Below are 24,769 nucleotides of genomic sequence, written 5' to 3' on the forward strand. Positions count from 1 at the left end.
GCACGGACGCTTTTCCGCAAAAAGTGCTTTTGCAGAAAAGCGTCCGTGCCAATCTAGACGCTCTTTTCCGCAAATGCTTTTAACGGAAGAACCTAGAGTGTTCTTCCAGAAGTAAATTTACAGTACAGCATTGTAAAACAAGGCTTCTTCCAGAAGAGTTATTCTTCTCCCCATGAGAAATATGCCATCTTGTGCAAGAGCTCTTCCAGAAGAGGGCAGTGTAGACAGGCAGCATGAATTTCTTAAGCAAGAAGCCACTATGGTGAAAATGGCCATTAGAGCTTTTTTGTGAAAGAGAGCGTCCATACTACCATGGATGCTCTTGTGCAAAAGCACATGGCAGTGTAGATGCTCTCTTGTGGAAGAGTTTTTGCACAAGAACTCTTCCGTCAAAGAGTTCTTGCACAAGAAGCTGCCAGTGTAGACATAACCACAAGTTGTGGTGCCCCACAAAGCTCTACTTCAGGTCTAGGAAAGATATTTGTTTCACAGATAAATACAAGGTGGAACTAATAGTTTAGCAGAAGTAGGTAATACATGGTGCAAGGACTTATGAGAGGAGCTAGACTAGATGACTATATACATTGTCTTCAGGTCTTGGTCTGAAGTTCTTGAAAGTTACCCATCTTCAATTCTGGAAGAAAATCAAAGCCCTGTTGCTAAAGGACAGCAGATCAAAGACACATCCCAAGAGTTGTGTTCCAGTTTCCATATTACATAAGAACGGCCGGACTGGGTCAGACCAAAGGTCCATCTAGCCCAGTAGCCTTTCTGCCAACAGTGGCCAGCACCAGGTGCCCCAGAGAGGGTGGACTGAAGACAATGATCAAGCGATTTGTCTCCTGCCATCCATCTCCAGCCTCTGACAAACAGAGGTGAGGGACACCATTTCTATCCCCTGGCTAATAGCCTTTTATGGACCTAACCTCCATGAAATTATCTAGCTTCTCTTTAAAACTCTGTTATAGTCCTAGCCTTCACAGCTGCCTCTGGCAAGGAGTTCCACAGGTTGACTACACGCTGTGTGAAGAACTTTCTTTTATTAGTTTTAAACCTGCTACCTTTAATTTCATTTGGTGTCCTCTAGTTCTATTAGGGAAACTAATAACTTTTCTTTATCCACCCTCTCCACACCACTCATGATTTTATAGACCTCTATCATCTCCCCCCTCAGTCTCCTCTTTTCTAAACTGAAAAGTCCAAGTCACTTTAACCTCTCTTCATAAGGGACCCGTTCCAAACCTCTAATCATTTTAGTTGCCCCTTTTCTGAACCCTTTCCAAGGCCAAAATATCTTTGAGGAGAGACCACATCTGTACACAGTATTCAAGATGTGGGCGTACCATAGTTTTATACAGGGGCGGCAAGATATTCTGTCTTATTTTCTATCCGTTTCTTAATTCCTAGCATCCTATTTGCCTTTTTGACCACCACTGCACACTGTGTGGAAGTTTTCAGAGAACTATCCACGATAACTCCCAAGATCTCTTTCCTGATTTGTCGTAGCCAAATTAGCCCCCATTATACTGTATGTATAGTTGGGGTTATTTTTCCCGATGTGCATTACTTTACGCTTATCCACATTAAATTTCATTTGCCATTTTGTTGCCCAATCTCAGTTTGGTGAGATCTTTTTGGAGTCCCTCACAGTCTGCTTCTGTCTTGACTATCCTAAACAGTTTGGTATCATCCACAAACTTCACCACCTCACTGCTTACCCCTTTCTCCAGATCATTTATGAATAAGTTGGAAAGGATTGGTCCCAGGACTGACTTTTGGGGGATACCACTAGTTACCCCTCTCCATTCTGAAAATGTACCATTTATTCCTACCCTTTGTTTCCTGTCTTTTAACCAGTTCTCAATCCAAGAAAGGACCTTCCCTCTTATCCCATGGCCATGTAATTTACACAAGAGCCTTTGGTGAGGCACCTTGTCAAAGGCTTTCTGAAAATCTAAGTATTCTATATCTACTGGATTCCCCTTGTTTGCATGCTTGTTAACCCCTTCAAAGAACTCTAATAGATTAGTAAAACATGATTTCCCTTCACAGAAACCATGTTGACTTTTGTCCAACAAATTATGTTCTTCATGCCTCACAATTTTATTCTTTACTATTGTTTCAATTAATTTGCCCGGTACTGAAGTTAGACTTACCGGTCTGTAATTGCCAGGATCGCCTCAAGAGCCCTTTTTAAATATTGGTGTCATGTTGGCTACCTTCCAGTCTTTAGGTACGGAAGCCGATTTAAAGGATAGGTTACAAACCACAGATAACAGTTCAGCAGTTTTCCATTTGAGTTCTTTTAGAACCCTTGGATGAATGCTATCCGGTTCCGGAGATTTGTTAACATTAAGTTTTTCTATTTGTTCCAAAACCTCCTCTGACACTTCAATCCGGGATAGTTCCTCAGATTCATCACCCGCAAAGGACGGTGCAGATTTGGGAATCTCCCTAACGTCCTCAGCCATGAAGACTGAAGCAAAGAAATCATTTAGTTTCTCCGCAATGGCTAATCGTCCTTGATTGCTCCTTTTATCTCTATCGTCTAGGGGACCCACAGGTTTTTAGCAGGCTTCCTGCTTCTAATGTACTTAAACATTTTATTTCTTTGAGAGTTTTTTGCTAGTTGTTCCTCAATTTTTTTTGCTTTTATTACATTTTTACACTTGATTTGACAGTGTTTATGTTCCTTTCTATTTATCTCACTAGGATATTAGGCAAGAGCTGTGAAACTTTCAAAGTCTTAACTTTGAAAATGAGCAGGATTTAGTTTTGGATGTCAAAGCTCTTTCCTGGCATTTTCATATTGAGGTGTGAAATCTTTTCACATTTAAGATTTAGAAGATGGAATTGTACTGAAAGATCAGTCTGCACAAATGTTAAATTCAAAAATACTTGATTAATAAGGAAAGCTGCATATGAAGGTATTAGTATTTGAACACTTAATTTTCTTAAATGAGTTTTCACTTGATTATGAACTCTAGAGCAGAGATGAAAGTTATACAGCATTTAGTCAAGTACAAGAATACCATTGTACTAGTACTTCTAGTATAGTATAACAAATACAAAGGAACTAGCCAAGTAGAATAGTGTATCCTTTTAGATAAATAAAAGTGTGACAAGGGGAAGGGAGTATATTATACACCAACGGCTTTTATTTACTTTCGGAAACCTCACAAGATGGTAAAAAACTTTTACAACCACTTCTAATTTAATCTTCCGTTGTTCCCAGTCAGCTCTAAACCCACTATGTGTAAAGCCCATTTATTTACCATGCATCTAAAATGATAGATACAGGCTATGAAATTCTTTATTCTATTTGTAGCAGCTTACGCAGGTGCAGCCAAATACCAAGCCTCAGGACAAGTTGTACACAAACTTTACAATGTAGAATTTGAATTTAAAATATGAAACTTAAAATCTACACAACTGGTAAAAATCAAGCACAGATACGAGGACTGAAACTTAAAACCCATGTGAAAAGGAGTCTCGTCTTCCTTTCAAGTGCTTTATTCTGCTACAGAACAGTCAAAATGAAGATGTAAGCTTTGTGGTTAGTTTAAATTATACACTCTGTAGATACTATAGACCAATTTAAAAGTTACACATACAGCAATAGATGTCCATCGGTTCATCTGGATTGCTTATACAATCCAGCTGGATTGCTGAAAACAAGTCAGGCAAAACTGGAAAGAATCCTTGTGCAACTTTTTAGACAAATGTTTACTGATGGGCACACTGTACCCCAGGTCCATGATGAGTGCTTTCTTCATCAGAACTATCATTGTAGGCTTCACGCCTCTGGCCACCACCTGATCCACGAGTAGTATCGAATTCCTGAAGATCCACTTCTTCTGTATCACCAATTACACTGGGAACTTCTGGTCTAGCTGGCAGAAGATCTTCAAGTTCCTGCCAATAAACGGAGTACCGTTAATGTTGTGTGAGAAAGCACATGTCGATATTTGGCATATCTCCCCTTCATTCTTAGACCATCTCTGCATGATTAAGTTGCACCAATTTAACTAAAGGTGTGTTTTAAAGCCAGTTGCAAGTCCCATTAGGGACATTCATGTTTGATAACTGTGTAAGACTCTTAAGATTGCTAATCTGTTAGGTTAAAATTAAACAGGTTTGCAGCACTAATTTGCATTGGTTAAAATCAGTCCTCTAACTGGTCCAACTTTCTCATATCGATAAGGTCATAGGAAGCAAGAAATGAAAATCAAATCAAAACAACAGCTGCCTTCTTGTCTTCTCAATATAGTAGCTATTACAAGAAGTTTTCAAGCACTTTTTTATTATCCCCCTTCCCACAATCTTACAGGAGGGTTGCTGTTCAAGAGCTTTTTTTAATATAAACTGACATTTAAATGGAAGGTTTTAAAATCACTTGTGCACTGTAAATTATACTGAAAGAACAATTTGGCTGTACTCAAATCCAAAAAAACTACTGGAAAGGAAGTGTGTGGGCACAAAACAATTAGCCCTTAAGACACCACATATCAAAACATTTTTGACCAAACAGAAGGAATACTCACTGAGAGTTTTTCTGGGCTAATCCAGTTATTTTCAGGAAACTGCACATCAAACTTTATGTAAAGATCTCCTTTTTCAAAGGGATTGCGATATTGTGGCATTCCTTCACCTCGAACTACACGAATACAACCTATAGTAAGAAAAGACAAAAAGACTTATCAGTTTAAGGTAGCCTGTTCTGTAACAGCTTTCCATCTGATGAAGTCATATCCCTGCATTTCTGCAACAAAGGCTGCAAGTTACAAGAGCATGAGAAGAATTTGATACAACAGTTCAAATGTATCCAAATAAGTTCTTGTATAAAAATCAAGATTACCTGGTTCAATTACTTTTCCAGGAGGATATTTTACCATAATCTGACGTCCATCCAAGTGTTTAAATGTGAACTGAAATCCACACAGTGCTTCAACAAGTCCTATCTTATGTGTCATGTGCAAGTCATTTCCATCCCTCTGGAAGACCTAAGAATGAGACATTTATCATCACCATCTGCATTCTATTACTTATTATTGCCAGTTATCCACCTACCCACACCTTGGTTTCCCCAACAGTTCACTATTGTTATATCCCCACAAAAAAAGTCAAAAGTACTCTATTTAGTTCTGCTTACAGAAGTCTTTGGATACAATGAAGTGTTTCTTAATACAATCCTGCAGTAATAAACTCCATGGCTGCGTCTAGACTGGCAAGTTTGGAAAACTGGAAAAACTTGCCAGCTATCTACACTGGCCGCTTGACTTTCCGCAAGAACACTGACGATCTCATGTAAGATTGTCAGTGTTTTTGCAGAAATACTATGCTGCTCCTGTTCGGGCAAAAGCCCTCTTGTGCAAATGCTTTTGCGCAAGAGGGCCAGTGTAGACAACGCAGTATTGTTTTGCGCAAAAAAGCCCCGATTGCGAAAATGGCTATAGGGGCTTTCTTGTGCAAATCTGCATCTAGATTGGCACGGACACTTTTCTGCAAAAAGTGCTTTTGCGGAAAAGCATTTCCGTTAAAAGCATTTGTGGAAAATCATGCCAGTCTAGATGTAGCCAACAAGTTATAAAATCACTGCCTTTAAAAATTAGCACTTGTAAAGGATAAAACTCCACATAATTGTTTTCCACAATTAAGCAGGTTCTAAAAGATGCATATTGTGCAACATGCAATAATGTATAGATGTTTACTTCTGTGATTTTGGTTCCATATTCATTAGAAGCAAACCAGTGCTGTATAACTCTACAACAGACTATTTTCCTGACTGAAAGATCTAAAGACAAAAATCACAACAGTGGAGACCAGGAAATAAAATTATACATTAAAGACTATTTCACTTAGCCTCAAAATGTTCATATTAAAGCTGGCTGTTGATACTGTCACTATTTTCCCAATTAAACAAAAACAAACAAACAAAAAATGGGGGAAGGGCACAAACCTGTTTCAGATAGTTGTATTCTACTGGACAGTTCAGTTTTTGCACCCTCTGTCTGGTAAAAAAATTCAGAAAATACCAAACATGTGCAATGTCCGGTATTTTCTGTTTTTCCGGCTGGGCGCCGGACAGAGGCCTGGCGGTGGCGGGGAGAGTGGCTAGGAGGCAGGGCCACGATCAGCACTGGGAGCTTGTGGTAGCATGCAAAAGCTTGGCTGGGGCAGTGGCTGAGAGCCCTCAGCTGACTGCATCTGAGGAGGAGTGACGCCCTGGGGAGGAGAAGCGCCATCCCTGCTCTTGAGCACTGTTCAAACGCATTGTGGCGCCATAGTCCAGGAGAGAAGCCTGCAGGTGCTTTGTAGTTGCCTTTAGGAGCCTTCCACGGGCTCTCAGCCAAAACTGACTTGCATTGAATTTCTGCTTCTTCCCACTGGGACACCCAAAAACCTGGCTATGGGGGAAGTCACCTTCCTACCCATGGTCATGCCACTCCCCTCCCCCCCCCCGCTATTGCCTCGGGAGCTGCCTCTCTCCACCTTTGGTAGCAGGCGGGTGCCTTGAAGAGCAAGTTCTGCTGCCTCCCCCTTTGTTCCCAAGCTTGGTGGCTCTTGGTAGTAGCCACACAGGATGTGTGTTCGGTGTGGGTGGGTTTTTTTGTTTTTGTGGGGGGGGGGGGGGGGGGGGGGCTCAACAAATTTTTAGCCCGGGCATTCGGTATTTTTTGGGAGACCATCTGGCAACCCTATCTATTGCATAGACCTGAAGTTCACTACTTGCTTGCAGAGACACACAGATATTTAGTGTAACAGCATATAAAACTTGGTTCATGATTTCATCCTCAAAGTTGTTCTTTCACAGCTAGAAGAGACTTGAATAAAGGTTTTTTCATCCAGCATTAATGTCTGTGCTTGAAAATAAAATATGGCAACAGTTCTATGCTGATTTGTGAGAAGACAAGTTTCTCCCCATCAGCAAGTAGTTTTTGGAACCAGGAAATACATCTCCACTGGCATATCAAACATGACAACAATTGTAATAGTTTCATGCTACCTGTGGCCTCAAATACATTCAGATAAAAGTCATTCTCAGCTGCTAAACCAAATTTAACAACCTGCCAATGTCTTAGTTTTTCCCATCCAAATGCATTTAGCTGCAAGGCTTTTACTTAGAGTCAAATGGCAACAGGAGACCTTTCCTCAAGCTTTTAAGTACATGGAAGTTTTGGTATCAAAATGATTTAATGTTTGAGGAAAAACTTAAACCACAACAAATAGTCTAGTAGCACCTTAAAGACTAACAAAATATGTAGATGGTATCATGAGCTTTCATGGGCATAACCCACTTCTTCAGATGACCTACAGAATTACTAGTAAACATGGTCGTAGCAAAAAAGAAAAGTCCACAGTGTTTTATCATATAGGACAGTACCATAGTAGACCTAGCTAGATCAAAAAAAAGGCCAAGACTGAGATGGCCCCTGCTTCAAATTTCTAACCTGTCATTTCTGCTAGTGGTACCTGAGACTTCAAGTCACACTATTTCTCCTTGTAGCCTCTCTTTCCGTTCACCCAAAAGACAGCCAAGAAATTGGGAGAAGCACAAAAGTTACAATTGAGCACATAGGGAAACCATACCAACAGCTGTAGGAGAAACTGGGTCAAGTGCTTTGATGTTGGAGTGCAACTGCAGCATGAATCATTTTGAAGATTTTTCAGATACCTCTATTTCAGTTTTTAATTCAAAGCTTTCGTACATATGAACTTAGTCATTGTCCAGTATTTCATTAATCAAATTCTAAATTCACAATACTGAATTGTGTATATGGAATACCAGAAAAGAAACAGCTTGCATTCTACAGTTTCCCAAAGTAGTTTCACATGCTGTTATCATAATACTGAACCATCACTTATTTTACTGCACCTACTATTCTGAATTTTACCAAAAATAGTTACTATATTAAAGCATGGAAACATTCTCCTGGATTTTACTGTATACTGCAACTTTCTTAATTCACATGTTCAAAAAATTTAGCGAAGTGTGTCAGAATGAATTTCATAGTACTTAGTTCAAAATAATATTCTCCAAAGTACCTAGTATATAGAAAATATGTCAAGATAAAATAAAAAATGCAATTAGCCAAATTTAAATGTCTACAGTTTAGACCGAAACGAAGAGCAGTCCTATGATCAGTGCAACATCAACATGACCATGCTACTTATCTGGGTTAATATTTCCAAACCCATTTGTCACGCTTCCTAGGTCAAACAGAAGCATAACAGTTTACAGCTAGTGAAGATTAAGGGAGAATTCCCCATTTTCATCAACAGCCTTTGGGGGAAACAGCTAGCTTTAGACTCAAGTTTTACTTACTGCATGCCAGGGCTGAAGCAGGTGCATAACAAGGACTGTATATTCATAGTGGTAAGTATTGGCAAGGGTCACCCTGCTTCTGTTAAGAGAGTAACTTCTGACCATATTGACACAGTGGGATTCTTGGTGTGCTCCTCTCCAGGTCTACAGACAAAGCCTTCTAACTCAGCATTTCTCAAATTGGAGTCCGGAAGGGAACTCCAGGGTTTTCTGCAGGTCCCACTGATCAACTCTTCCCCCCTCCAGAGGCTAAGGCAGGCTCCCTATCTGCCCTGGTTCAGCTCTTAGGGTACGTCTAGACTACATACCTCTGGCACCAGAGGCATGTATATTAGACTACCCAACATAGGAAAATGAAGCGGCAATTTAAATAATCGCTGCTTCATTTAAATTTAAATGGCTGCCGCGCTGAGCCGATCGGCTGTTTGTCGGCTCAGCGTGGTAGTCTGCACACTCCGCGGTTGACATCAAAGGCATCCCTCCTGGGATGAGGCATACCTGGGAGGTCGACAAATGCCTTTGATGTCCACCGCGGAGTGTCCAGACTACTACGCTGAGCCAACAAACAGCTGATCGGCTCAGCATGGCAGCCATTTAAATTTCAATGAAGCGACGATTATTTAAATTGCCGCTTCATTTTCCTATGCTGGGTAGTCTAATCTACATGCCTCTGTCGCCAGAGGCATGTACTCTAGACGTACCCCTAGAAGTAGCTGCCAGGTCCCTGCTACCCCTAGGTGATTGGGTAGCCAGAGAGCTGTGTGCTGCACCTGCAGCTCCCACTGGCCAGGAACCGTGGACCAATGGGTGCTATAGGGTCTGTACGTGTAAGCATGTGGGCAGCTCTTAGGGGAGGCAGGGAACTGGTGGCTGCTTCCAGGGAGCTTGTACCCCAAGCCCTTCCCCCTGCCTGTACTACAAATCTCTCATCTCTAGCCTCATCCCAGAGCCTGTACCTCCATAGGCAGAGCCCTCTTCCTTCACACTAGAGATGTGAAGAAGCATATAATTCATTAATTGTGTAGTTGACAAAAATTTTGTTGACTACATGATTAATTGATAAGGGGTAGCACAGCTACCACTTAATTCCAGCTCCTGCCTGTCTGGCAACTTCCCCTAGTGCAGCTCTGCACAAGCACTACAGAGCTGCAATGGGGGTTGATGCTGAGTCTTGGCACTAAGAGTTAGCAACTAAGAGTTAGCAATGGGGGTTGATGCTGAGTCTTGGCTCATCCCAGCTTGCACAGGGGCCCGGCAGCTACCCCCAGTGCGGCTCTGCACTACAAGCACTAAGAGCCAGTTCAGAGGTTGATGCTGGGTCCCGGTGTGAGCAGGGACCGAGCCAGCTTATCAGCTGGACAAAATTTACTTGCAGGTGTGTGGCGTGTAGTTGATAATGTTAAAGCATAAGCACCTGTTTATTGGTTAATCTATTAGTCAACTACACTATTACATCCCTACCCCACACACTCCTCCATCACCCAACCCAGAGTCCCCTCACATACTCCAACCCTCTCATCCCTGGCCATTACCTTAAAGCCAACACCCCAACACTCTTGCCCCAACCAAGTGAAAGCGAGCAAGGGTGGGGAGATCAAGCAACAGAGGAAGAGAGGGATAGAGTGAGTACAGGTAGGTCTCAGTGAAGGGGTGAGGCAGAGGATTCATGAAAAATTTTAAATCAAAATGGGGATCCTCAGGTTGCTAACATTTCCCAACTGCTGTTTTAGCTCAAAATTATAGCAGTTACCGCTAGGAACAAGCTGTACATGTGTGAATTCAGTTTCGATCTCAAAATGTTCACTTAAAATAATATAGGCAATCACTAGATTGTCTGTACTCTATCCTCCAGTTAGAAATATTTAAGGAGTATTAAAAAACCCATCAACTTTACTTTACCTATCAAGTCAAGTTACCTCATTCTCCTTTTCCTGGAGTAGGAGGACAATGTCTCCCGGTTCCACTCCTGGGGCCTGATCTGCTTCTCCAGTAAAGGTAATCCTCTGCCCATGTTTCATGCCTTTATCTACATGGACTTCAAGAATCTTTACTTCTTTGATCACCTTCTTCCCTTCACATTTTTTACAACGGTCTTTTTCATTAATAACTTCACCTAGAGAGAGAGGATTGTTAGTTTTTCAATGCCTGAGGATACAGTCCCACCCCACTTTTTTACTGTACATTGGGAATGTGTTCAAGAGACCAAATCCCAAATCGCTTTGGAAGAATTTTTTGCTTTTAGTGTTGTGTCCTATTGTATAGGATATACTTTTAAAGGGCAGATATTTAATAAGGAACTGCCTTGATTAGAGTAGAATAACCAGAAAGTACTAGGTAACTATCTTGTACAATTCTATCACTTCAGATGCCAGTACAGTTCCTACTAAGCCATAGTTCCATGAAACATAAGTGTACAGAACATTAGAATGTATCAGATGTGTCCAGTTCTACTACTAGAACTATGCATTTACATTAAATTGGGCAAAGTACAAAGTAGCTAAAAAAACCTGGAAACCATACGGTATTTCAATTCTTTGGTAAAAAGTTTGGTTAAAAACGTAAGAGCAAAAACCAAGTTTTTATTGAGGCTCAGCACTCAGAATTTTCAGCTATTACATCATCAAGAGTATAAGCACAAGATTTCAGACAAATTAGTGTTGTGTAAATTAAGAGCCAGGAAATATATTTAAGACAGAGGATGTTTAATTTATTACCACAGATGTGCCCAGAATAGGGAAAGTACTGTAGAATGTAACACTATTATTGCCATCTTTCAGAAAGTGAACAATTTAAATACTGTATGGAATTCAACATTTGTTTCAGAAGAAATAAACTGATAATATTTCGGGAACCTGAGAAGATTGGATAAAAATAATCAGTGATTTAAAAAATAAAATTAATTTAAAAATTATTTAAAATTAAATTTGAGATGACACGTAAATTTAGGCCTAAATTTATTATCATTTCAAATAATTTAAAATAAAAAAATATTAAGCAGTGCATATTTGATACCTAGTTTGAAGGAAAGCTTGGTTTTCTTCTTGTAAACTATGAATAAAATTAGGTGAAAGGAAGAAATGTACTAGTTCGAAAATTTTGAAGGATACTTCTGGACCTATAATTCAGTTATTAGCTACAGATAATACTTCCTTTGTTTAATGAATAATTTTAATGCAAAACTGCTTCTGTAAGTTTTTGTTACATTTCCAGCATACTGCAGGTAATGTTATTTAATAAAACCATTTAACATATTCAACTGAATTCAAATGTTCATCTAGACAAAAAATACAAGTAAAAAATTAATTTAGGAAATGAGATGATCATTCACCATTTTTTAAAATCATAAAAATGTTAGCATTGAATTCAAATTTGTATGTGAAGCTTCCTAATTGCTTCAGTGTACACATACAGTACGCACACGTGCTGGTTAACCAGAAGCAACACCCAATTTAATGTCAAGGCTATATATATTTGCCGAACCAATGTGTTGCAGTGATTACAAATACATGACAATCACACTCTATTTAGGAAAAATAATTCAAATGAACAAATGTAAAACTTTAAGCCTGATACAGAGCGTCCCCTCTATAAGTCACCCCGCTATACAACCGTTCCACACTAAAGTCGTTGACATTTGTAGGAACTGATGCATGATAAGTCCTCCAATTCCCTGCTATAGTGTGAAACACTCCCCCTAATTTGCTTAAATGGAAGTCATGCATGGGAAAAAAATTCCCTGCTTTAAGTTGTTTTGCTATAAGTTTTTTGGACGTATCTTGGACTTATAGTGAGGATGGCTTGTAATTTAAAAATCAGTATATTCTGATGAGTTAAATTTATCTCATAACAGTAAAATTTTTGTAGTGTAATGCAGCTAAACACTGAGGTAAGCATATCCAAATATTTCCAAGCAGTAGCACTTGCTATTCAGGTTCCAATAATCCCTCAAGCAGACTGCAAACTTTGCCAAATTGTGTTTGTTCTGATATACAAAAAAATCTCACAGACTGAGATCAAACTGCACTAAATTACAAACAAAATCTAATTCAAAGATACTCCAGGTTAGATGAGTTGTGACCGTTTACTACTGAACCTAGATTCTAACCACTTTCAACATTTTTAAAAGTACAGCACACAGTTGGCTTACCTTCTCCATTGCAATCAGAGCACACAGACTGCATCTGTTGAACCATCCCAGGAGCCAGCTGTCTGATCATGATACGCACACCTCTACCTCGACAAGCACTACACTTCTGAACAGCTCCGGACTTCCCACCTTGACTAAATTGGAAAGTGCCAGTTAGATTAAAATTGAAGTTATTTTGAGAAATGTGGAAAATAAAAACCAAATTTAAGTTTTACATCTCCAATTCCATTGACAGTGTCAGTTGCAGTTAGGCTAATCACTAAGATACAGAGGATGTTTTTTCACGGTTTCACAAAGAGCACCATCAATTGCATTATAGGTTAGATTTTTATATCTTTTATTTTGGTGATTTTGCTTCAGTACTTCAACCTGTTCCTAGCTTACATGTGAAGAACTACACTTCCTGCTAGATACCAGGGAAGTTAAATATAGTTTTGATCAACTAATTGACTAGTAGATGGATTTTTCCATCGACTAGTTGATAAGCAGGGGAGCTACAGTGGGGTTAGCTCTTGATCCCCGCAGCAGCTCTGCACAGCAAGGGGGACCCCAGCGCGAGCTGGGACAGCTGACTTGCGCTGGGTGTGTCTGCTGAGCTTCTGATTTTTAAATGTATTAAGATCGGACAGGCTCTTAATACATATAAAGGGCTAAAGCACAGCAGGGGGGACCTGGCGCAAGCCAGAAATCAGCTGGCCTGGCTCACGCCCGGTCCTCCCCACTGCACAACAGCTCTTTACATGTATTGAGAGCTTGCTGATTCTTAATACATTTAAAAAGCAGAGTCGCAGCCTCTGGGACCTGGCGCAAGCTGGGAATCAGCTTGCACCAGGTCTCCACTACTTCCCTGCGGAGACAATGCTGCAGGGGAGGGTGGGAGCTTCTCACAGCACTGGCTCCTGCTCCCCCGCTTTGCTGCCTCTGCTAGAAGCAGCAAGGGGGGCAGGAGCGACTAGTCAAGGAACTAGTTGACTATCTGATAAGCTTTTGCTTATTGGATAGTTGACTTGTCACTTACATCCCTACTAGATATCAATTTAAAGTAACAGTTTAATGCATTTAAGAGTAAGAAAGCAGTCAAAAATTTTAGCACTGTTAATGAAAATTATTGAACTTACCCATTACATGAACTACAAAGGACATTCTTGCTAAGCTGTAGTTTAGTTGTCTTTCCATTATATAGATCTTCTAAAGACACTCTAGAAAATAAAATAAGTTCTCCAGTATTAGTGTTCCAATAATTACTTTGGGATAAAGTGACTTTAACAGTCTAGCTTACGTATAAGCCACTATCTAACAGGGATGTTGAAATGCATTTAATTGTGTAACTGCTGAAAAGTTCAGCGGTTATATGCGGGGTGCAGGTACTTCCATGGGTGCAGGTAGGTGTAGGAATACTAGCTCTCACCTAACCCCACCAGTGTGTGGGTGGGTGGGTTGGGGAGAGGAGGGGAGGTAGCTCTCTGGGAGCCAGTGTGTGCAGGGAGCTGGCTTTTAAGCCACATTTCTCCTCCCCCACTCCCTTGAATACCAGGAGCCTGTATGTAACCATGAACGTTAACTGATGAGCCTGGGCTCATCAGTTAACCATGTACATGGCTACACTTTCACATCCCTACTAAGACAATTTTTGGTAAAACTTAAAAAAGTCACAGCAAACTTGACCCTTGTTTACACATTGTTCTTGGGAAAAAACACACACAGAAAAGATGTTAAACACGAAGTTTTTGAACAAGTAAAATTCTATATACTGACATTGTATCAAAAGCTACAATAAGATAAGCTGTAATTAAAAATACAGAATCCTCCTCTTTCATGATTTTAAAACAGACTTTGAAGAACAGTTTCAGACCTGGAGAAATCTCATTTAAAAACAATGCACCTGAAAACATACATACTTCAAGGAAAAGCTCTAAATTAATCAGAAGCCAAGCTGAAGTTAGCTGTCTAGCAGAGGCCAACAGGAAACAAATTAGTTTAGTCTTCTGAAGAATTAACAAGGAATTTACAAGCTATCTAAAACAAGTCTCTCAGATGCAATACAATTCCTACCAGTTCTGAATAATAGTTATAGTTTAATATTTTCCTTAGGAATTCACACTAGGAGTTTGTTTTATTTCCACTGGAACAGTGTTGTGTTGCTATATTATGGTATGTTCCCATGACCACATCAGCAGTAAGATTTACTAACATTGGACTACAAGATATCTAATGCATGAGAAAAAAACTGGATTGTTCTTTTAACTTTACAGTTTAGCTACTTAAAAGTAGCTGTCTAAAAAAATGTGTGTGTGTATATATTTGTGGGTTGGGACACAAGTTCAGTGTTACATTTTAAGTCACAGAAAAACAGATTTAGGGTTTTTTTTTTTTTTTTTAAATCAAACATTTTTTAATTACCAACAAGTAGGATATCTGAAGAGGAGTTGTTGCAACTGATTTGCTGGCAGTAATTTCTGCTGTACATAATTAATGGAAAATAATCAGAAACATGCCCTTGTTCCCATGCTGGTCCCAGGGTAAGAATATAAATACCTTAAAACCTAACTCCACAACATACTAACAGCTCTATTTCCCAAAAACATTGAACTAGTGAATACTAAGTAATTTCATGCATTCTGAAGGTCAGAACATTTGACTAATTATGTTAATACAACCAGGGAAAATAATTCTAATCAATCTGTTATTAACAGTGATGAATGGGGCTGCAGAAATTCCTATCAATAGAGGATCCCCCCAGCCCCCCAAAAAAACCATCCATAGACTCCCAGTGGAATGAAAAACAGTCATTATCAAATCTAAGGGAGCCAATTTTCCATAGACCAAACTTCTAGTTTTGAATAAAACATTCAGGTTGGATGATCAGAGATTATTAGGAGGCTGGAAGGCTAACAGATCCCACTGTACAACTTTAGGCCATTTATGTTCAAATAATTAAAGCAGTTTGTGTAAACCAGTCAAGAATACGCAAGATTTAAATGTTTATAAAAATAAGCAGGGTTTACACACTAATAAAATATGTATCTTAACACTTGAAGTTTCAGCCACATATATTCTTCTAAAACACAATTTCTAAATGCAAACTTTTAGAGCAGGAAGATCGGTTTCTTTTAACTGTTGTGGAAATCTAGAAGTAACTCTTTTCAATGAATTTGAGTTGGTTGTGCCCACACAAAAACAGACTTTGAATGAACTGACACCCACTAGAGCATCAACAATTAGCAGACCATGTTCACCTTCACTGTATCTTTTCAGAAATTTAAGGGAGAAGAATTACAGTATCAAAATACTCACTTAAGTGGATGCATCATATCTTCTCCTCTTCTTCTACCATTGCGACTTCTGCTCTGACTACCCATGAAACTGAACAATCCACCACCAAAAATGTGGGAGAAAATATCGTCCATTCCACCACTTCCACTGCTGCCTTCTCGAAGGCCCTGTTCTCCATATCGATCATATAATTCACGTTTCTCAGGATTTGACAGAACTTCATAAGCAAAGCTTATTTCTTTGAACTGAAAAAGCAGTCAAGAAAAAATCCCTTAAGTTATTTACACACCCAAAAACAGATTTACTTTGAAGGTGTTCCACAAAGGAAATACCAGCATAGCGCCACTTCATCCTTTCTTGCACAAGGTAGTGCACAACCCTAAAAAAAAAAAATCTTCCACATCAGAACATTCCATTGCAATCTACATTTTGTCCTTTAGAACAGGTAGATTTGGCTGTGCTTGCATGCTTCCAACTTTTCTCCTGTTTTACCATGACAGACTAGGCTGGCCACAGATAGAAGCTTATTTGTGGCAGCAGCCCCTATCCACGTGCGGGGTGGGTGAGCTACCTGCAAACAGAGGCTGCTCCACCTCTCACGGACAGAGGCTGGTCCAGCAGCAGCCCCTGTCTACAGGAAGATCAGATCCCCTGCACACCAGCCTGTCCACAGTGAGCTCGGGCTGCCACAGACAGAGGCAGCAGCGCAGGGAGGTGGTGGCACCCCGGAGCTGGTGCTGGGGGAAACCGGCTTTTAAACTGGCTCCTGCCTCTCCCCCCTCCCCCCCGCCCTTGCTGCCTTTGTAGAATACAGCGTAGGGAGGAGGGGGAAAGAGGCAGGTTCACACTGCAGGCACACACACAGAGCCAAAAGCTGGCTCCCCACAAGTACTGGGAGGAAGATCTGGTGTTCACGGGAGCCGGCTTAAAGCCAGCTCCTCAGTGCATGTAGTAGATAATATTAACCAATAAGCCAAGGCTTATCGGTTAATCGTGTAGTGGACTACATTCCTAATCTTTACCTACAAGGCCTTGTCAGGACTAGGATTTAAGTGTGTTACTATATTAGCTAACAGTTAAGTATTAATATTACTCTTAAAATTGTGATCCAGACAAGGTCTAAGATCTTGTCTTGATGGACGAAAAAGGATAATCATGTTAGCTTAACAACTTAAAGAAACACTCACCAGTTATAGTCCACTTGGCTAACTAACATGGCTTCAGATGTTAATTTCTTTAATTATTAAGAGGGCTTTTCCATCGTGTTAATCCACCACATTTGAGACATCATTGAAACATCTCTCTCTCTAGACAGGTCATTTAACGGAGCCCTGAATATCCAATCTAGTTTACCTTGAAGGTGACAAGCATTTTGTTTGCATCTCTTTCAAACACCTCCACTTCCATCTCTTATGAATAGAAAACACTTGATCTGCAAAACTTCTGCCTTATTTTCAGGCCCATCCTAAACATTCACTTCTCCCATGTTGCCTCAAAGCCACACCCAGCTGACTCCAGGTGGTGAATAGAGGCTTTTGTTTACTATCCAATAACTCATTTTGATGTTACTTTGTCCGAGGCCCCATTTGTCTCATCTACTTCAGAGACTGTTTCATAAAGTAGAGCAGTGATCTCCAAATTTTTAATATCTAAGATCTACCCAGCCCCTTCCCCCAAAGCTCCACCCACTCGACCCCCCCCATTTAATCTGGCTGGTGTAGGGGCTGGGGGTTCAGAAGGGAAAAGGGTTGCAGGCTCTAAGATCATTTGCCCAAGCCTAGATTCCCTCCTACACCCAAACTCTTTCCCAGACCTTGCACTCCTCATTCCTGCCTCTACAACACTTTGGTGCAGGGGAGCTCCAAGCTGGGGCACAGTGTCAGGTGCAGGATAGGGCAAGGGCTGTAGGCTCTAGGAGGGAGTTTGTGTGCAGGCTCAGGGCTCACACTGGAGGCAGGGTGCAGACTGCCGCTGGAAAGTACTTACAACAGGTGGTAGCAAACAGGGCTCTGCCTGGCCCCACTCTGCTCATGGAAATTGGCAGAGTGCAGGCACCCTCTGTGTGCAACCACTGAGGCTGGGAAGAGGTTTTCATGTGCTGCGCTGCTGCCGGTTCCCACAATTGGTGCCCCCAATGGCCAATTCTCAGCCAACAGAAGCTGCTTGGAATGTGCTAGGGGCAAGGGCAGCATGAAGCTGCGCCCCCCAGGGCTGCAGAGATTGCCTGCACTCAGCCAACAGGCTGCTTCCAGTAGCAGATGGGGCCAGGCAGAGGCAGCCTACCTGAGGTTTACAACTGACTGGCAGAGGCTCCAGGATCTACCAGTTGATCGAGATTGACAGGTTGGTGACCAGTGAGCTAGATCATCATTTCTTTGGGTCACTCTTTTTGTTACTGCGTATGCAAGTCCTAAGACAATAGTGCCCCGAGTCTCCTTATGATGCCCCTAGATTCAATGGCAAAACAAATAAATACATTTCAAGATTAAAAAAAGAAGCTTACTTTGTCTCCTGCATTTGGATTCTTATCAGGGTGGTACTCCTTGGCCAGCTTTCTGTATGCCTAATTGACAAAAAAAAAAAAAAAAAAAAAAAAAATTACGAAAGTGATTAAGTCTGTGATGGATTCCAGGTTTCAAAATACATCAGGTTGATTAACTGAACCTGTACTTGTTAAAGAATGATATAAAGGTCTCTTGTAAATGTGCAACCAGCACCTATTTAAGTCAATACTGCAAGATTAGAATTTGGCCATAAAGCAAAAGTCCATTAGAATAAAACAAATGAGTTTAGTCCATTTATACCTCCAAAATAAAATCAAGTACCTGATGTTTTATTTTACTGCAGGAGAGGGCAATCATTTTAATGGGAGGCTACCCCAAGATTTTGGTAAGTGGTCAAGGGCCACACTTCTGCAGAGAGGGTGCGGGGTCTGGGATGGAGGTTGGGTTCAGAAGGGAGCTTAGGGTAGGAGCCTGGGGTGGAGAGGGTGTGGGGTTTGAGAAGGAGTTTGGGTGAAGAAGGTGGTTGTGATATGGGTAGGGCTTGGGGTGCAGGATTCAGAAGGAGGTACGGATATAGAAGAGGATTCTGATCTGGAGGAGGAGGGGGTTTCAGGGTGTGGGAGGGAGTTGTGCCCTAGGAGAAGGGGATGCAGAGGGTTTGAGTGGTAACCTGGGGCAGAGGAATGGGGTGCAAGATCAAGGAGGGGGTATGGGTGCAGGAGAGGGGTCTGGCCTGGGGGAGGGATGTAGGAGCAGCTGCAGGGTCAGGGAGGAAGTTATGACCTGGAGCAGGTGGTGAAAGAGGGTAGAGTGTTGGCGACCTGGTGGTTGGAGGAGAGGGGGAGTGGAGTGCCAGAGGCAGGCTCTGGCTGGGAGGCTCTTACTTAGGTGGCTCCCAGCCAGCAGCCCTGCAGGAACCTAAAAACTGCCTATCTGCTGCATCTCCAGACTGGTATGCTGCCCCTACCCCCGGCAAAATCTCAGCTCCTATTGGGCAGAAACTAGTTCCAGTAAGGAAGCTATAGGCTGGATCCAGCCTTCGGGCGACATCTTGCCCTGCCCTGTTTTACTGAGTTAACAACTACCCATTTGTTGATTTGGCACATTAATGCATGCACAGAGTAAATGAAGTACTACAAAAACTAGCATTTAACTGTTGATTTTCTGTATTCTGGTTCAGGTATTACACTGAACTAAACCATTTCTCTGTACAGCATTCACTACTGACAAAACTAATTTCCATATGTGAACAAGGGCCGAGGATTATCATTAGCTAGAAGGAATGGATTCACATACCATAGTTATTAAACCATCATGTTGAATACAAATCATCCCCTGATTTGACATGTCCCTCAGGAGTCCATCAACATATTCATAACAAAATGGCTGCCTCAGGTTCTCACCCAAACCAATCAATCCATCCATCCACACTGACAGTTTCTTCATTTTCTTCCATATATAACTCTCCGGGAAGATTTAGCTACACTTTGAATTAAGTACATCGACAGAAGTACGTGGACTCTAGTCTTATAACTCAATTGTTCTGTGACAGTATCACAAGAAAGTAAAGTAAGGACTGTAAGTGGTTTTCAAACTGCTTCTTTCTGTTTGTACACTTCTGGATGTACCTAAGCAACAATATTTCTATGCAGCTTAGCATAACGTACTTTCCTGTGACCACTTCATAGTGGTGGAGCTGAATTTAGTTGGAAAGTTTTCACTACGTTGTCTCAAATCAGTTACTTGTGATGTAGAGGGAAGACTTCTCAAGAACAAGAAAAAGCAGAGTATTGAGAAGGGTTTACACATGGTTTTTCATTTCTACAGTATAGTAGTATTACATAAAGTCTCCACATCATTTTCAACTGACCTATTTACCCAAAATGCTGCATTTGAACAATATTTGTATTATTTTCATTGAAAACAAAGTTCTATAGATAGAACACACCTTCTTTTGTGTAGGGATAACTAGAATGATGTTGGTTTATAATTACAAACCCATCTTTTCACTACATAATTACAAAATAATCTGCATTCATGCATGTAAACAAGGGATAGGAATGTTTACTGTAAAATTTAGCCACAGTAACAACACAGAACCCCGATTATAACCTAGTGTATTCTAGAATACACTGAAAAACTGCAAAATTCCCAGGTCCTGCCAACACTGAGTATGCCAACATACTGCGTGAACACTTATTTGGGTGAGTTGTATGTGACATAAGCAAAACCAAACTTTTATTCTGGCTTATAAGAATGTCCATGTAAGGGTTATACTGGTATAGTTATCAGTTAAAAAACAAACACACAAACACACACACTTTAGCTCATACTACTTCCTGTTTAGACAAATCTTTGGCCAGGGATGTGGCTATACTGCAGCTAAGAGCAAGCATTCCGGCCTGGGGAGACAGACTCACTAGTGCAGGGGTGGCCAACCTGTTACGGACAAAGAGCCAAAATAGTTGTGGATACAGCGCAAAGAGCTGAGGGAAAAAAGTTGTTGAGCAAAACAGACAGACAGAAACATGCTGCCCCTTTCAGGGCCGAGAGTGTGGGAGCCGCAATTTCTTCTTTGAAGAGCCGCATGTGGCTCACGAGCTGCGGGTTGGCCACTCCTGCGCTAGTGTGAAGATAGCTGTGTGGACATAGCTACTTGAGCCCAACCAACCTCTTAGGTCTGAGCTTGGGTGGCTAGCCTGAGTTTTGCTGGAGCCACAACTGCCAGACTGCTGTTTTTAGCATGCCAGTTTGAGCCTCACTACTTTGCTCCCAGCTGCAATGCAGACATACCCTAGAGCCCAAATCCTACAAGTAAATATGCACCACAGCAGTCCACATTTAGCTGAATGGAATTACTCAAATACCCAGTTATTTTCAGATAAGTATTTTCAGGATCTGGGCCTATATTAGCATTCTACTGCAGCCCTAGAAGATAAAAAAAAATAGTACTTAGTACAAATTAATACGGATCAAAAATAGCTTTGCCATCTCATCAGCATCATAATGATAAAACTGTTTTGCTTCGATTTGTTTTAATTTTTCCTTTCTGCTTTGGTGTAAGGACTAGACATCAGATTAAAAGTGTCTCCCTATATTGTCTCAGTTTCATTAGAGTAGCTTGTAAGTATGTTACAAAAGAACGGCCATACTGGGCCAGACCAATGGTCCATCTAGCCCGGTAGCCTGACTGCTTATAGTGGTCAATACCAGATGCCCCAGAGGGAGGGACCACAACAGCTAAACCTTACATGATCCCTCTCCGTCATCCATTTCCAGACAAACAATAGGCTAGGGACACCTTTCCTACCCATCCTGGCTAATAGCCATTGATGGATTTAACCTCCATGAACTTACCTAGTTCTTTTTTGAACCCTGTTAAAGTCCTAGCCATCACTACATCCTCTGGCAAGGAGTTCCAGAGGTTGACTATGCCCTGAGTGGGAAAAAAAAACCTTCCTTTTGTTTGTTTAAACCTGTTCCCTATTAATTTCATGTGGTGACCCCCTACTTCTTATATTGTGGGAATAAGTAAATAACTTTTCCTTATTCACTTTTTCCATACCAGTCATGATTTTATAGACCTCGATCATACTCTCCCACCCTTAGTCTTCTCTTTTCTAAGCTGAAAAGCCCAAGTCTTTTTAACCTCTCTTCATATGGGACCTGTTCCAAACCCCTAATCATTTTTGTTAGCCATTTCTGAACCTTTTCCAATGCCAATATATCTTTTTTGAGATGAGGCAATCACATCTGTATGCAGTATTCAAGTGGTAGGCATACCCTGGGTTTATATAGAGGCAATATGATATCCTTTGTCTTATTCTCTATCCCTTTCTAAATGACTCCTAACATTGTTTGCTTTTTTTTGACTGCTGCTATACATTGAGTAGATGTTTTCAGAGAATTATCCACAATGACTCCAAGATATCTCTCTTGAGTAGTTGTAGCCAAATTAACCCCCATCAAATTTTTATGCATAGACAGGATAATTTTTTCTAATGTGCATTACTTCGCATTTATCAACATTAAAATTAATTTCCCATTTTGTTGTCCTATCACTTAGTCTGGTGACGTCTTTTTGAATCTTTTCACAGTCTGCTTTGGTCTTAAATATCTTGAGCAGTTTGGTATTATCTACAAATTTTGCCACCTCACTGTTTACCCCTTTCTCTTAAAACCCCCCCCCACAAAAACAAACAAAACAAAAAAACACCTTAAAAAGCAATGAATAGCCTTTAAGATGCTATTAGACTAACAAAACATAACTTACTAACAAGTGGATGATGCCCATGAAAGCTCATGATACCATCAACATGTTTTGTTAGTCTTTAAGGTGCTACTAGACTATTTTTTTTAAGTTTTTCTACTTACAGACTAACTTGACTACCCCTCTGAACCCTTTCTCTAGATCATTTATAAATACATTGAATAGGATTGGTCCCAGGACAGACCCTTGGGGACACCACTAGTTCTCTCTCTCCACACTGAAAACTTACCATTTATTCCTATCTTTTGTTTCCTGTCTTTTAACCAGTTATCAATCCATGAAAGGACCTTCCCTCATATCCCTTGACAACTTACTTTGCTTAAGAGCATTTAGTGAGGGATCTTGTCAAAGGCTTTCTGGAAATCTAAGTACACTATATCCACTGGATCCCCCTTGTTCACATGCTCGTTGACTCCCTCAAAGAACTCTAGCAGATTAGTAAGGCATGATTTTTCTTTACAGAAACCATGTTGACTTTTCCCCAACAAATTATGTTCAGCTACGTGTCTGATAATTTTATTCTGTATTATAGTTTCAACTAATTTGCTTGGTACTGACATTAGAATTACACGTTCTCAGTATTTAGACACCCAGTTAGGTCCAAATTAATTAACGAGAGATTACGTGCTTGGCACTGAGAGATAGCTGGCAACTTTACCATTAACTATTTAAGTATACTTTGGACTATGTACTTGTTTTGTTTTATAGGTATTAAACAATTGCGTTTCCAAGACCACCATTCATACAACAAACAAGATGCCCCAAACAAGGTTTCTTTCTGTAGACAGTATGATCATACTTGGCTGCCATCATTTCATAGCTTCCTTTTATCAACACGTATTGGACATATAGTTTCATAACAATTAATGCCCACCCCAAACAAATTTGGCTATCACGTGCAGATACCTAGTTCACTGCAGCAGCACCACCATTATTCCAAGGGATCACAGGCGGTGACCAGTAAATACCTAACCAAGGCTATGATGTACTTTTAAGTGCTAGGTGATGCAGTTGGGAAGTGGGTAAGGAGTGGCTGGCATACTAGAAGATTAATACAACCAATACACGTTTAGAGGTCAGTGATGGGTATAGGGTAATGAGGATCCCAAAACACTGGGCTCTAATGCTCAGCTTCCTTGTTTATTTTCCCTAGGTGCTTTCAGCTTGGGAAAGACCAGCTCCACAGGGACGGGCCGGGGAGACCCAAAGGGGGCCCATGCTGCTGCAGTCAGACAATGGCAGTGGCTGGAACGCCACTTTCAGCAGGTTTCAGGGCTGAAGCCTCCAATCGCGATGGGATCGGCCCCCAGGGCACCACGGAGAGCAGGCGACGCTCCCTCAGCGCACGGGGCACGCAGTGAGGAGACACGCGCAGGCGGCTCCGGGCAGGGAACCCGGTCGACCCCCTCACGTTAGGCGGAGACCCCCCCCCCCCAGCGCCCGGCCAGGATCCCCTCCCCCACCCGCGGCCCCGCTCCCTCCAGCGCCTCCCCGCGGCCTACTCGCCTTCCCCGGCGCCGGCCAGGCAGGCCCCAAGCGGCTTCGCGGCGCGGCCTCGCCTGGAAGCCGCTTGGGGCCTTCCGCTCGGCCTGACCCCCGCCAGCCCGGCCCGGGGCCTCCCCGCCTCATCGTGACCTCCCGGCTGCCCAAGCGGGGCCTGCCCGGCGCGGCGCCTCCCCGGCCGGTACCTTCTTCAGCTCGTTGTCGGAGGCCCCGGGCGGCACCCCCAGGATGTCGTAGAGCTTGGTGTCGGCCACGTTCGCCATGGCGCAGGGACGGGGCGGGCTGGCGGCGCGCGCGGGACAGGCCGAGGGGGCAGCGGGGCCGGCAGCGAGGACGAGACCGGGACCAGAATGAGAGAGGCCGCCGCGGCGTCACCCACGCACGCGCGACGTCACCGCGCCGCCCGACGCCACCATTCGCCTTCTGCGGCAGAGCCCCGCCCCTGCGTGTCCTTCGGGCGCACGCCCCCCGAGCGGGGAGGGGCGCCGGCCGCCCGAGGCCACGCCCCCTCCCCGCGTTGGCCCTGGGCCCGGCTCGCGGAGCAAAGTTGGGGGAGGGCGGTGCTCTGCCTCGCTGCTGCACTTCCCTCCCTTGCTTTGCACAGAACAGGTCGGGCCAAAGGTCCACCTAGCCCAGTAGCCTGCCTGTCAGCAGTGGCCAATGCCAGGTGCCCCAGAGGGAGTGAACAGAACAGCAAAATACAGGACTATGTAGCACTTTAAAGACTAACAAGATGGTTTATTAGA

General features: G+C 42.1%; 2 protein-coding genes across 4 annotated transcripts in view; one reads left to right on the forward strand and one right to left on the reverse strand.

The window, feature by feature from the left end:
- LOC102449365 (borealin-2-like) overlaps positions 1–24,769 on the forward strand; it is a 78,213-nt gene that overhangs the window by 27,231 nt on the left and 26,213 nt on the right. Inside the window, exon 10 of one of the 3 annotated variants that reach the window (XM_075940198.1) lies at positions 1,858–3,690. The exons of the other annotated variants lie outside the window; for them this stretch is intronic. Coding sequence (XP_075796313.1) covers positions 1,858–1,926 — 69 coding nt within the window. The 3' untranslated portion in view covers positions 1,927–3,690. Of the gene's footprint in view, positions 1–1,857; positions 3,691–24,769 lie in introns of those variants that run through there. 3 annotated transcript variants of the gene reach the window in all.
- Positions 3,137–24,419, reverse strand: DNAJA2 (DnaJ heat shock protein family (Hsp40) member A2). The gene is made up of 9 exons (XM_075940197.1): positions 24,209–24,419; positions 18,250–18,309; positions 15,768–15,991; positions 13,592–13,672; positions 12,474–12,607; positions 10,243–10,439; positions 4,859–5,003; positions 4,545–4,672; positions 3,137–3,915 (listed from the first exon to the last, which is right to left on the reverse strand). Exons 1-9 carry the CDS (start codon positions 24,284–24,286, stop codon positions 3,727–3,729), a joined length of 1,236 nt encoding a protein of 411 aa, XP_075796312.1. The 5' UTR covers positions 24,287–24,419; the 3' UTR covers positions 3,137–3,726.

This window comes from Pelodiscus sinensis, chromosome 12, assembly GCF_049634645.1.
Source record: "Pelodiscus sinensis isolate JC-2024 chromosome 12, ASM4963464v1, whole genome shotgun sequence".
NCBI classification, from domain to species: Eukaryota; Metazoa; Chordata; order Testudines; family Trionychidae; genus Pelodiscus; species Pelodiscus sinensis.

Coding starts and splice junctions, on each gene's coding strand:
- DNAJA2 (XM_075940197.1), bottom strand. CDS start 24,286: ATGGCGAACGTGGCCGACACCAAGCTCTACGACATCCTGGGGGTGCCG. Junction 13,673..15,767: donor GATATGATGCATCCACTTAA/GTGAGTATTTTG, acceptor TTTATTTTCTAG/AGTGTCTTTAGAAGATCTAT. Junction 3,916..4,544: donor TTAGCCCAGAAAAACTCTCA/GTGAGTATTCCT, acceptor GTTTATTGGCAG/GAACTTGAAGATCTTCTGCC.